Below are 13,460 nucleotides of genomic sequence, written 5' to 3' on the forward strand. Positions count from 1 at the left end.
GAACTGAAGATGTGGCTTAAGTGATAGAGCACCAACCTTGAGCAAGAAAGCAAAGGAACAATGTTCAGGCCTTAAATCCAAGCCCTTGTATACACACACACACACACACACACACACACCACCACCACCACCACCACCACCACCCACCACCACCACCACCACCCACCACTTATAATCTTCACATGATAGTTGTTGTGTATGGTCCATGTTAACCAAAATTATTATTTCCTCCTTGCCTTTAAACATCTGGTTAGACCAGTTATCGGACTCCAAGTAAGATGTCTGAGCATGGTGGCTTATTCCTGTAATCCTAGCTGTTTAGGAAGCAGAGATCTGGAGGATCCTGGTTCAAGGCTGGCCAGGTGAAAAAGTTATCAAGACCCCATTTTAATAAACAACTGGGCATGAGTTCAAACACGAATTCCCAATTCTCCCATGAAGCATAGGCAGGGAAGAGTGCAGTCCTGGGCAGGAAGGAAGGAAGGTAGGAGAGAGAGAGAGAGAGAGAGAGAGAGAGAGAGAGAGAGAGAGGAGGGAGGGAGGGAGAGAGGGAGGGAGAGAGGGAGGGAGAGAGGGAGGGAGAGAGGGAGGGAGGGAGGGGAACAAAAGGAGGGAGGGATGGAAGAAAGAAAACAAAATGGCACAAAATCCTATGTGGAAAAAAAGTAGCCTGAATCAGAAAGAGCTGGAAGCATCGCTCCAGCGGTTGAGCACCTGCCTAGCAAGCATGAGGCTCTGTAAACCCCAGGATTACCTCCTGCCAAACAATGCAAGCAAGGAAAGCCACCAGAGGCGGAATGATGTGAGCAGAATGAAGCCTGCTGTAAAAATGAATTGTGGCCACCGACGACTGCGCATGTGCACAGCGTGATGGAGGTGTGATTGTGTCTTGCACACACGCCACACCTGCCATCCAGACACTGGATTTTCTCACTTGTCTTGGTTCTTCAGGCAAGGAATTGCAAGGTTTGCATAGGTTTCCAAGAACGTATCTGACTTGCCAGTTGCTTTCCCTAATGGAATCTTCCAGTAAAGACGCATCAGTCTGGTCCGTGAGCTCCTGATTCTCATGATGGAACCTTCCAGAAGCAATTAGACAGCAAGAGGGAAATGGGCACGGTGGTAAATAGATGAAAGGAAGGATTTACTGGTTGTTTGTTTAGATGTGATAATGGCATTGTGGTTATTTTTGTATACGTCCAGAGACAGTGTTTTAATGTTATACACTGAAATATTGAAGCATAAAATGATCTAATATTTATATGTGCTTTCAAAATAACCCAGTGATTGTGTGGTGTTGAGGAGAGAGGGTGTGGAAGAGAACATAGAGAAATCAGAATCTGCTGTAATATGGCTCTTTCTCCTTCTGGCCTTCTGGTTTGTTTTGCTCTGTTTTGTTTTGGGAGGGTCATCGGGACTTGAACTCAGGAACTGGGTACTCTCCCTGTGCTTCTTTTGCACTCTACCACTTGAGCTATTTTGGCGTAGTTTATTGGAGATAAGAGTCTCCCAGGGCTGGGAATGTGGCCTAGCGGTAGAATGCTTGCCTAGCATGCATGAAGCCCTGGGTTCGATTCCTCAGCACCACATACACAGAAAAAGCCAGAAGTGGCGCTGTGGCTCAAGTGGTAGAGTGCTAGCCTTGAGCAAAAAGAAGGCAGGGACAGTGCTCAGGCCCCGAGTCCAAGCTGCAGGACTGGGGGTGGGGGGAGTCTCCTGGACATTTGTGCAGGCTTGCTTTGAACCATGATCCTCAGATCCCAGCCTCCTGAGCAGCTAGGATTTATAGACAAGGCACCACCAGTGCCAGCAGGGGGAAGAACAATTATGAAGGCTCAATAAAGGCTAGAGTTATAGTTCCACATTGCCTTTCAGCTTTCTTTAAAAAAAAAAAAAACCCAGAATATATCCAGTGTTTTGTAACAAACACTTTGTGAAGCTGCTCTATTCTTGGTGACAAGAATAAAAGGAGATTTTTTTTTTCTAGTGTGGTCGGCCATACCACAAAAAAACCACAAAGATACAGAATCAGATCCAAAGTCCAAGCCCAACCAGAGGCCAGTGAGCGGATTTTTCAACACAAAGGACATTGTCAGATACCTGGGAGGGATTGTAGTTTGGGCCTATGAATAGACAGAGGTAGAGGCCAAAGATAAGTCTGATTTTTTTTCCCCCCCTGTAGAATAAATACATCTCCAAGCTTTGTAAGGATCCAGTTCCAGAAACCTGGGCTGGGGGGTACAGGTTGAACTGGGCGAGGACTGGCTGCAGCACACTGCACGCTTGGGTCGTCCAAGGGTGGGGGTTGGGAATCGATGGTGGAAGGCTACGCATCCAAGTTGTTGCTCATTGACCTGAAGGTTCGGGCCAAGAGTTCATTATCTCAGTCTGACAAAGTTATTGAAGGCACCGACAGCAAACGGTTGTACAAGAAGCAGAGAGCTTAGCAAAGAGAAGAAGCGAAGACTTTACCTCTTGGAAATTTGGTGAATGAGTAGAACCACCCTGAGCAGCCTTCTCTTATCTGAGGCCTGAATAGTGAGGAGGAGAGAGCTAAAGAATAGGCCCCCAAAACAGAAGTGGAAGAAAAAGATTCATTGTCTAAGCCGAGTCAGAGAGAAGCAAAAGGATGAGGGCAAGACTTTTAAGAGAAAGGGTCTAGGAGCCAGAGATCAGTGATACCTTCTCTTCACAGGTTTCCTGGATCTTTTAAATTTAAATTTTATTTTTTATTTTTATTTATTTATTTTTTTTTTCCGGTCCTGGGCCTTGGACTCAGGGCCTGAGCACTGTCCCTGGCTTCTTTTTGCTCAAGGCTAGCACTCTGCCACTTGAGCCACAGCGCCACCTCTGGCTGTTTTCTATATATGTGGTGCTGGGCAATTGAACCCAGGGCTTCATGTATACGAACGAGGTGAGCGCTTTACCACTAGGCCATATTCCCAGCCCTAAATTTTATTTTTTAAAAAGCAGGTCCTACCCCACAGACAGCAAGCCCTGGGTCCCTCTTACGCTCCCTGCTCCAAGCCATGGAGAGATCTGGCCAGAGTCCAGCCTTCCGGTTTCAGCCCCAGAGGTTTGGTAGAAATGCCCAGGGGCCCTGGAGCAATGAGAGGCTGAGTCCCCAGGCTGGAGAGTTCTGGAGCCTGGCTACCCCTCAGAGCTTTGGGAAGAAGTAACAGTGCCATCCCTGTGTTTGCATGCAAGGCCCACACCCCACAGTGTCATGTGTCTCCCCAAATAAAATGGTCTGGCTTCTGGGGGATGGGGGGGGGAAGGTCCTAGGGTCAGGAGTTTGGCCTAGTGGTAAAGTGCTTGCCTGGCATGCATGAGGCCCTGGGTTCGATTCCTAGGTACCACATACACAGGAAAAGCTGAGAGACAACGCCCAGGTCCAGAGTTCAAACCCCATGACCACCAACAACAAAAGAGTTCAAAGACAGTGCCCAGACCCTCAGTTCAAGCACCAGGACTGGCAAAAAAAGGCATGTTCTAGGGCTTGCAGCAGGGGTCTGGGCTCTGTTCCTGAACTTTTTCACTCAAGACTACCACTACCCCACTTTAAGCCACAGATGCACTTGTGGTAGTTCAGTAGAGATAAAACAGAGTCTCAGTGCCTCTCCTCCCTGGCCTGGCTTTGAACCTGCCTGCCTTCAGTTCTTGATTTGAAACATCTCATCAACAAAGGATTTTGATTCTGCTGTGGATGGGCTGGTGAATTTCCTTTGAAAATGGATTCCATCTAGTTTATTGTTGTGAGTTTTATCCTAAAGGTTTTGAAAAAGAGAAGGGAAAGAAGAGAAGTCGGAGGAGGGAGAGGGAAAGGACAGAAAAGCCAGGGTAAAGGCCAGTTAGCCCTGCAGTGTAAGGCTTAATAATGAGCAAAACCAGCCACCATCCTACCTCATGGTGTGCTTGGGAATATGTTCCTAGCGTGCATGAGGTCCTGGGTTCAACCCCCAGCACCAAATAATGATGACGTCATGATGGAATAACCCGTGTCCATGCCACTAAGTTTGTCTCCTCTCTTTACAGCACGATGCAAGATGACATTTTTATTCTCCATGAGCAAGAATATGACAGTTTGCTCGAATGTGTCTTCAAAACAGAATTCTTAAGCCTCTTAGCAAAGCGTTATGAGGAGAAAACACAGAAGCAGCTACCTCTAAAATTCAGCAATACGTAAGTCGGGGATTCCACACTTCTGGGTAAAAAAAACGAGAACTGTTCCTGGGTGCAGTCTGAGAAGAGGGGAGGCTTGTGGGGAGGACTAGATCTCACTGGCTCCCACCGTTTCCACACACCCTATCGTGGTGCCTCAGTTTCCCCAGTGGCATCTTAGAGCCTGCTGAAGACCCCCTGAATGGTTGTCATTGGCCTTGGGTAGGTCACATTTATGTGTCCGTGAAGTAGTGTGTTTTATCCTTTATACAAAGCCCCTCCAGTAAGGCAAGGAAGACTGGGATTCAGGGAACTGGCTCTTTGTTTGTTCGGGGCCGTGGTAGGGTTTGAACTCTTGGCCTTGTACTTGCAAGGCCAGGAGTTGTACCACCCCTAGCCCTTCTTTTGTTTGTTTTCATTTTGTTTGTGTACATGTTGTATTTGAACCATAATCCTTCCCACTTCCACCTCCGGAGTTGCTGGGGTTACAGGCAGGCACTACCCCAGTGGATTAGATTATGTGGTCTGGATCCATTTTGTAGCATCCTTGTAGCAGAGCTCTGTGAACTGCTTGCTCAGGGTTTTGCTTTTGGTCTAACTTCATGTCAATACATGTGCTTGATGCAGGCTTGAATTAAAGTTGAAGAAGGAGAACTGGGGTCCCTGGAGTGCAGGGGGCTCCCGGCAAGTGCAATTCCATCAAGGCTTCGGCGACCTGGCCATCCTGAAGCCCAGTAACAAAGTGCTGCAGGTCAGCATCGGCCCCGGGCTGCCCAAGAACTCCCGTAAGTATTCCAGCGGACCACTGTCCTCAGACCAAGCGCTCACACCCAGGGCGCGGCCGGGCACAGGAGTGGGGACACATGGCCCACCCTACGGGGCTTTCATCCTATATGGGAAGTTTCACACTAATGCGGCATCAAAGGAAATGGGCAAAGCCAGGCACCAGTGGCTCACACCTGTAATCCCCAGCTACTCAGGAGGCTGAGATCTGAGGATCATGGTTCAAAACCAGTCCAGGCAGGAAAGTCCATGAGACTCTAATCTCCAGTGAACCACCAAAAAGCTGAAAGCGGCACTGTGACACAAGTGGTAATGTGCTAGCCTTGAGCACAAAAGCCCAGGGACAGTGCTCAGACCTTGAGTTTCAAGCCTTAGGACTGGAAGAAAATAAAAGAAAAAAGACATATGAGCTGGGTGTGGTGGTGTGTCTGTGTAATCCTGTTATTTGGGAAATCCAGACAGGAAAATCATGAGTTCAAGGCCAGCCTGGCCTGTGCATTGAAACCATGTCTCAAAAACAAACCAACAAATAAACAATAGGGACTGGGAATGTGGCTTAGTGGTAGAGTAATTGCCTAACATTCATGAAGCCCTGGGTTCGATTCCTCAGCGCCACATCAACAGAAAAGGCCAGAAGTGGCGCTGTGGCTCAAGTGGTAGAGTGCTAGCCTTGAGCAGAAGCAGCTCAGAGACAGTGCCCAGGGCCCTGAGTTCAAGTCCCAGGACTGGCAAAAATAAACACACACACACACACACACACACACACAGACACACACACACACAGACACACACACACACACACACACACACACACACAGTTACACCCCAGGGCTTGAGTCTTTTTTTTTTTCTGTTTTCATTTGATTTATTTGTCTTTTGTGTATGTGGTGCTGAAGCATCAAACCCAGGACCTCATGCATGTTAGGCAAGCCTTCTCCCCCAGAGCCACATTCCCAGCCTCTTTTTTTAAATAAGCTTTTAGTTACTTATTATTTCGTTCATTTATCTAGTGGGTGTGCATACGTTGATATTGGGGCTTGAGGAGCCCGTCCAAGCCGGCAGCCGTCCTCATGGTCACATTGTCTTGTCCATTTCAGGTCCTACCAGAAGGAACACCATGCAGTACCACGGGCGTTCTGGCGGGACTCACAACGCCAACTTCCCCATGAGAGCCGCGCCTCCTCCGCCGGGTAAGCCGCGCATGCGCCCGAGGCTGGGGTCCCAGCTTCTGAAATGGGTTAGAGAAGGAAAGCAGTAGCCAATGAGGATGCGCATGTCAATCAACCACCTGTCAGCCAATCACATGTCCAACCACCACAGCTCATTATAGAGCAGAAATGAGCCCGACTGGGACCTCCTTGGGGCCTCAGTGTACCGGGACAGGGGCTGTCAGCTTTAAGATGTGGGGTGCTGGCTTGTTTCTGGGGTCTCCCCCTCACAACAACCCTAACAATCTCAACCCCAGCTCCAGCCAAATACTACCATGGTGATTCGAAGCTAGGTAATCCTTTCATGAGTGAGTACAAAGACACCTATCTACTCCTAGGCAAAGAAGATCCAGGAGACCTCCCCGAATAAAACAATACCTGTGAGAATTAGAAACTTGCTACAAAAGCATTTGGGGGGGGGTCCCTCATTTCAATTTTTTTAAAATTTGTTTTTGGTGGTTCTTGGTTCCTTGTACTTGCTAGGAATCAGACAGCCAACTCATTTTTTCTTTTCTTTCCTTTTCCTCCCTCCCTCCTTCCCTCTTTCCTTCCTTCCCTCCTTTCTTTCTTTCTCCTTCCCCTTCCTCCCTCCCTCCCTCCCTCCCTCCCTTCCTTCCTTGGCCAGTACTGTTCACCTAGTACTCTACCACTTGAGTCATGCCTCCAGTCTGGCTTTTTGCTGATTAACCAGACATGAAGTCTCCGCAACTTGTTGTGCCAGGCCTGGCTTTAGACCTTGATTCTCCTGATCGCAGCCTTCTGAGTCGTTAGGATTACTTAGCTAGGGGTGAGCCACCAGTGAATGGCTTCTCCCCTTTTTCTTTTATCCATGAGAAAAATGGAAAGCTGGTGGCAGCCAGGAGAAGCAGGCTTTGTGTTGTGTGCCTTCCTGGTACTGGCCCAGGACCACGTGGCTGGAACATTCTTTGCTCTCAGTTATTTTGGCCAAAGTCATCTCAGGTCAGATTAGGCACAGTCCATCTGACCTTGAACATGGTTCCGAATCTCTGTCAGTGGCCATTTCTTCCGAGTCCCATGAGCAACTGTCCACAATCTATTGGATCAGCCCTTTCTGGACTATCTGCAAAAGTGAAGAACCAGGATTTTAAATCTCTTGGGTGAAAAGAAAAAAAAATCCTAGGTCATCCCAAACCACACTTTTGCGAAAATATAAAGAAAAAGAATTTGCAGAACAATGAAATTGTAAAAGCACCCAAAATACAAGCCAGAAACTTTTATTGTTAGAGTCAAGAGGCATAAAATGTATCTGTCCAGCTGCCATGAACATTTCTACAAGTTCATTTTTTTTCCCCATTTCTGAGCTCATTTGGGTGAGTAAGTCTCTAACAGCACATGGCGTGGCCTGTCTGTGAACCCCACTTGGAGCCTCTTGCTCTAACAGAAACCCTCCCCCCCTTTCCCTGGCACCCTTGGTAGCATGTGGGCCTCACGGATGTTGTGGGGAGCCAATCAGATCGCGCTTGCCAGATGACAGACATTTGCTTCAAGTGTTTAGCTCTAGCCAGGCCTCGGAGCCAATGGGGAGACGTGGGGAGAGAAGAGAGAAAGGGGAGGGAGAAAGAGGAGAGGAAGGAGAGAAAGAGAGTGAGAGAGAAAAACAGAAAGGAAATTTTTTAGGGAAAAAAGAGAAACTTGAAGGCTCTGCCTGAGAAAACTTTCAAAGCAGGGTCTATTTTGGATAGGAAGTATACTTTTATAAACAAAGGGTCATTGCACTATCCGTTTGAATAGATGAACTTTTGTTTTGTCTTTTATTTTTGCCAGTACTGGGGCTTGAACGGAGGGCCCTAGGCACTGTCCCTGAGCTGCTTTTGCTCAAGGCTAGCAGTCTACCACTTGAGCCACAGCGCCACTTCCAGCTTTTTCTGTGTATGTGGTGCTGAGGAATCGAACCCAGGGCTTTATGCACGCTAGGCCAGGAGTCTACCACTAAGCCACCCTCCCAGCTCATGAATGAACGAGCTTTCCCAGGGCGGCTCACTATGAGCCGGAGAAGTCTTGTTCTCCCTGCCTGCCTTGTCCCATCAGTGAAAGAAGGACTGAGGGCCTCCTCCTCCACTTCCCCTTCCCACCACGACCCCAGACTAAGCGCCCCAATTCATAATCTCACTGTCACTCACCAGCTTAGGAGTTCTATAATCTCAAGTAAAAAAAATATATATCCCAAAAAGGTGCTTCATCTGGCTTGTCCCAAGACTGTAGCCACATTTCTGGGTAGAAGTGACCCCTGCATTCCGACACAGCCAGTTCCTGCCAAGGGCACCTGAGACTCACTCCAGGAAAAGGAAAGTGCAAGCCGGCGCTGGTGGCTCATGCGTATCAGCCTAGCTATTCAGGAGGCTGAGATCTGAGGATCACAGTTCTAAGCCAGCCCAGGCATGGGAGCCTGCCAGACTCTCTATCTCCAATGAACCACCAGAAAACCATAAGTGGTGCTGTGCTTCAAAATGGTAGAGCACTGGCCAGGAACAAGAACGCTCAGGGACAGTGCCCAGGCCCCACGTTCAAGCCCCATGTGTGACAAAAAAGAACATGAATGTGCAGCTGTTTAAACAGCTGCCTGCCTGCCCCCTTGAGTCCCACCCAGGAAACATGGCTGCCAACCAGCTGTACGCTCTCTCTCCTTGACTGGGGGCTTTGAAAGCCAGACATTTGAGAATCCCATTGTCAAATTTAACCATGCCTTGATGCACTTCCTAGGAAATTTATGATGTATTATTAGCTCTGTCATCATCATCATCGGTTCTATGCACTTACCCCTTAGCTGCACGCCATCTTTTTTTTCCCCCCAAGACTGGGACTTCAACTCAGTTATCTAACACTTTTCCTTATTGGCTGGCCCTCTACCACCTGAGCCACACCTCCAACCCCTAGGGTTAGTTATTTGGTGGTTTTGTGTTTTTTTTCTAAGACCAGATGACTCAAACTTGGAAGTGCATACAATCTGATTTCTCACTTATACCCCAGGAAAATAAAAGAATACCACAGCTCCATTCCTGTATATTTGCTTTGGTCCCTTCATTTTTCAGATGGGGAAACTGAGGACCAGAGATGTTAAATGACCGACCCGAGGCATTCCAGCCTCAGATCATAGAACTGAAGCTGTGTTCTCCTCTCTGCCCTCTCCAGGATACCACCAGAATGGCATCATCAGAAACCAAGTGATGCCACAACCCCACGCCCCTGGGAACCAAAGGTCCAATCAGAAAAGCCTGTACACCTCCATGGCCCGCCCACCCCTGCCACGGCAACAGTCCACAGGATCAGACCGAGTGTCCCAGACTCTGGAGAGCCTGGATTTCCTCAAGGTGCCGGACCAGGGTGCTGCTGGGTAAGAGAAGACTGGCATGGGTGAAACCACTCTCCAACTTCATCAGTGACATGAAGCCTTGCAGGTTCAGGGGTGGCGTGGCTATTGATTCTGAGTTCCCACGCAAGGCTGTGGGGCTGTAGCTGGCATTTGGAACGGTGCGGCCAACCGCACAACACATCATCTCGTTCTTCAGAGAGGGCCTCGCGTGGAGATTCTAGAAGGAGGAGAACCCCCTGGGCCCTGACATGATTCTGTGTGACATGACTGAGGAATCGCGGTATTTTGGTGGAGGAAAGTTAAGGTTGCTTTGTGTTGGTATTTCTACCCATGCCTGAGATACATGAATGCATCTGCTCCAAGAGTCTCAGCAGCGTGAAGAATCACGCCCTGGTACCCCATGACATGACCATGTTAGGAATCTAAATCTTTATAGCATCCACAGGAGAGTCTTTGCCTAAGAAAATCAGGAGTGGTGAAAGGAACCAGGTTTCATAGCCTAAGAAAGCAAGGATTTCTGGGAGCCTGTCTAGACATCCATGGGTCCTTGTGGAGCAACAGAGGTTAGCCATGAGCTGGGATCAAGCCGAGGGTCAGTCAGGGAGGGAACTGCCAGGAGCTATAGACTTTGACCCTGGTGGAAAAGAACATTCTAAGCTGGGTGCCAGTGGCTCACATCTGTCATCCTCACTACTTAGGAGGCAGAGATCTGAGGATGACGGTTCAAAGCCAGCCCAGGCAGGAACATTCATGAGACTCTTATCTCCACTAAACTTACCATCCAACCCCACCCCCCAAAATAGCAGGATGTAGAGCTGTGGCTCAACTGGTAGAGTACCAGCCTTGAGCAAAAAAGCTCAGGATCACCAGGTACTGGTGGCTCAATGCCTACTCAGGAGATTGAGGTTTGAGGATCATGGTTCAAAGCCAGCCTAGGCAGAAAAGTCCCTGTGAAACTTTTATGAAACTCTTACCTCCAGTTAGCCACTCAAAAACTGGAAGTGACGCTTTGGCTCAAGTGGTAGAGTGCTAACCTTGAGCACAAAGAGGCTCAGCGACAGCACCCAGGCCCTGAGTTCAAGCCCCATGACCAACAAGAACAAAAAATAATTCGCAGGATCTCTGTGGAGGAGTGTTGTCAAATGACAGACTGACAGGAAGTTAAGTCTGGAGGAAAATCCCATGATAGCCTTGGGTTTGGTACTGGAGCTGCTACTCATCCTCTCTGAGACTCGGTTTCCTTATTTCTGCACTGACTGCAAAGGCTGGAACCTGAAGGGAGGAGAAATTATATATTTATATATGTATATGTACATATATAAATATATATAAGCATACATATATATGTGTGTATATATATAAACATATATGAGATGCTTAGCATGATACTTGTTCTAGACTATTCCTTTGGCTGTAGCTTGATGGCAATGGTAATAATGGTGGTGATGATGTTGATAGTGAAATATGATCTCTGGTGGTTGGTGGAAGTCATTTTTGAAGAACTTCCCTAAGCGCTGAGGTGTGGCTCAGATAGTAGAACAATCAGTGGAATAATCAATCTCCAGTACCTCGGCCCTTTCCCTCCTCTTCCCTCTCTCCCACTTCCTTCCTTCTTTCTCTCTGTGTCCAGAACAGAAGCGGCTCAGGAAGCTCGAGTGTGAACTAGACCTGCTGCAGGACCCCAGCTTTGCGCGGGGGGTGGGGGCAGCCGCAGGTTTTCTTCTGTGCTAAAGACCACAGAGCCCAGAGGAGCAACGCCATGTTCCTTCCTGCTGCTCCTTCCCTCCAGCAAATCTGCCTGCATCGCCTCCTTGGGTCCTGGGTTTTCTCATCCAGGTTGCCCTCAGCAGAGCTCCCGCTGCCCTCGCTCCGTGTGTCTCTGTCTCTGTCTCCAACCCTTCTTCTGTCATTACAGCCTCAGGGTTTGAACCTAGGCCTCCGGCTGTCCAGGCATGCCTCCTGCCCTCTTTTCCCCCAGAAAGGACAATGGCGACTCCATCTCAAGCAATGACTCCCTCTTTCTTCCTTGCTCCCCCAGCAGTACTGGGATTGACAGTCATGGTCTGACCCTTGCTGAGCTTTGCTTGTTCACGGGTGCTACACCATGTGAGCCACGCCTCCAACTCAGCCAATAGTCCTCTCACTCCCGGAGCACACCGGAATCTCCTGGTAGGCCAGGGTGTGAGACCCAAGATTCACATTTCTTTTCCTGCTCTCAGCCCATGTGGAGCACATGTTGAAGACGACCCGTAATGTAAGAGCACCTGCTGTGCAGTTGACAAGGCCTCTAGCGCTGTCCCATGAATATGGATCGATCCACACTGCTTAGATAGGCAGATGTCACTCCAGATGTGAGACGCTGGATGTCCTGGCCCAGACAGGATTTGTAAAAGCCATCCCCCTAACACACCCAGGCGCTTCGCCCTGCTGCCGGCTTCCTGCGTGCATCGGTTTTGGCTAGCAAACCCAGTTCTTCAGCCTGCTTTGCAGACTTGCACATGGGCCAGATAGGAGCAGCTGGCAGCCCAAAGTCGGCAATTGGAGAACACCCTGTCTCATCCACGACTGTTCTCTTCCAGCCCTCACTTGCACGGTTCCCTAGCTGTCTCACCAACACCCTTAGAGAAGCAGAGGGGGCTGGGAGGTAGTACCTGTACAGTCATCTCCTGGTCATTACCATTTTCCTGCCTGTTCTGTGTTTTGTTTTGTCTTCTAATGTCTGTCCTAAGCACAGGAAGTTGAGGTGCTATGAGAGCCCTACGTTCCTCCACACACATTGGCTGTGGCCACTCAGCCTTAGGAAGGATCTTAGGCAAACACAGTTGCTTCTGCCTGCAATCCTAGCTACTTGGAAGGACTGCAATTTGAGGCCAGCCTGGGCACAATGTTCCCAACACCCTCATTTCTATAAACAAGCCAGGGGTCAAGATGCACACCTGTGGGTCACAGATAACATAGGGGGCACAAACAGGAGGATCGCAGACCAGGGCTGGCTCAAGGGGGGAAAGAAAAAGTAAGACCTTGTCTCTAAAATAGGTAACACAAAAGGGACTGGGAACATGGCTTAAGTGGCAGTGTGCAGAGCAAGTGTAAGGACCCAAGTTCAAAGCTCAGTAACTGCCAAGAAAAAAAAATAGAAGTAGAAGGTTGGAGCAAAGGGATGAATTTTTCCTGATTATTTTCTTGTGGTGGTGGTGGTGGTTGTGCCAGTCCTGGGGCTTGAACTCAGGGCCTAGGCCCTGTCCCTGAGTTATTTTAATCAAGGCTACTGCTCTACGACTTGAGCCACAGCACCACTTCTGGTTTTCTGGTCTCACCACTTCCCTGCCTAGGCTGGCTTTGAACATTGATCCTCAGATCTCAGCCTCCTGAGTAGCTAGGATTATAGGCGTGAGCCACTAGTGCCCAGCTAATTAGTTACTTTCTAAAACACATAAGAATGAAAGAAAAAAAGGTTTCAAATGTGGCCAGAGACCTCGCCTGTGGCATTTCAGGAGCCCTGTAGTGATCTGAATTTAATAGCTTCTCCTTTTTAGCAAGGAAATCAATTTGCATTTCCTTCATGGGAGGTTTTTGGAATAAGCCAAGCATTTTAGGTACCCTGAGCTTGTCTATTTTCCATAAACATGAAGGTCCCTATTTAGATCAAAGTTTCAAATTGTCACCTGGAGAATGTACAAATCTATAAAAAGCATTCCCAATCTTTCCTTCCTGGGCTTTTTAAACCCTGGGGTTCAATCTTTACTTTCTTTCTTCCTTCTCTCAAAGGATGTTTTCTTTATAGACATATTTAGCAGAAGCAATCATTTTTCTCTTTGGATCGTGTAATATGGATAAGAGTCAAGTGGTATAATTAGCACCTCAACTTAATTCAGGAAAGTGATCAGTTGATTTTAGGTTCAGCCGATGTTTTTGGAGAGCATGAAGTCATTGCTAAATTAAATCACTACTCCATCGACAGCCTTTACCCTTGTATT

The 13,460-nt window shown here is 48.3% G+C and overlaps 2 protein-coding genes across 3 annotated transcripts in view; both read left to right on the top strand.

Moving 5' to 3' along the window:
- Positions 1-13,460, top strand: part of Myo1e (myosin IE) — a 127,022-nt gene that overhangs the window by 102,883 nt on the left and 10,679 nt on the right. For both annotated transcript variants that reach the window (XM_048333183.1, XM_048333182.1), the window contains 4 exons: positions 4,036-4,182; positions 4,789-4,946; positions 6,042-6,134; positions 9,303-9,504. In XM_048333183.1, the coding sequence (XP_048189140.1) occupies positions 4,036-4,182; positions 4,789-4,946; positions 6,042-6,134; positions 9,303-9,504 (600 nt within the window). The remainder of the gene's footprint in view (positions 1-4,035; positions 4,183-4,788; positions 4,947-6,041; positions 6,135-9,302; positions 9,505-13,460) is intronic.
- LOC125341046 (pro-FMRFamide-related neuropeptide FF-like) lies at positions 2,316-3,248 on the top strand. The gene is made up of 2 exons (XM_048333055.1): positions 2,316-2,360; positions 2,988-3,248. Exons 1-2 carry the CDS (start codon positions 2,316-2,318, stop codon positions 3,177-3,179), a joined length of 237 nt encoding a protein of 78 aa, XP_048189012.1. The 3' UTR covers positions 3,180-3,248.

This window comes from Perognathus longimembris, chromosome 23 (assembly GCF_023159225.1).
Source record: "Perognathus longimembris pacificus isolate PPM17 chromosome 23, ASM2315922v1, whole genome shotgun sequence".
Classification (NCBI taxonomy): domain Eukaryota; kingdom Metazoa; phylum Chordata; class Mammalia; order Rodentia; family Heteromyidae; genus Perognathus; species Perognathus longimembris.

Excerpts from the sequence above, each read along its gene's own strand:
- LOC125341046 (XM_048333055.1), top strand. The coding sequence starts at position 2,316 with ATGGTGGAAGGCTACGCATCCAAGTTGTTGCTCATTGACCTGAAG. Across the intron at positions 2,361-2,987 it reads TGTTGCTCATTGACCTGAAG|ACAGCAAGCCCTGGGTCCCT; the intron begins GTTCGGGCCAAG and ends CCTACCCCACAG.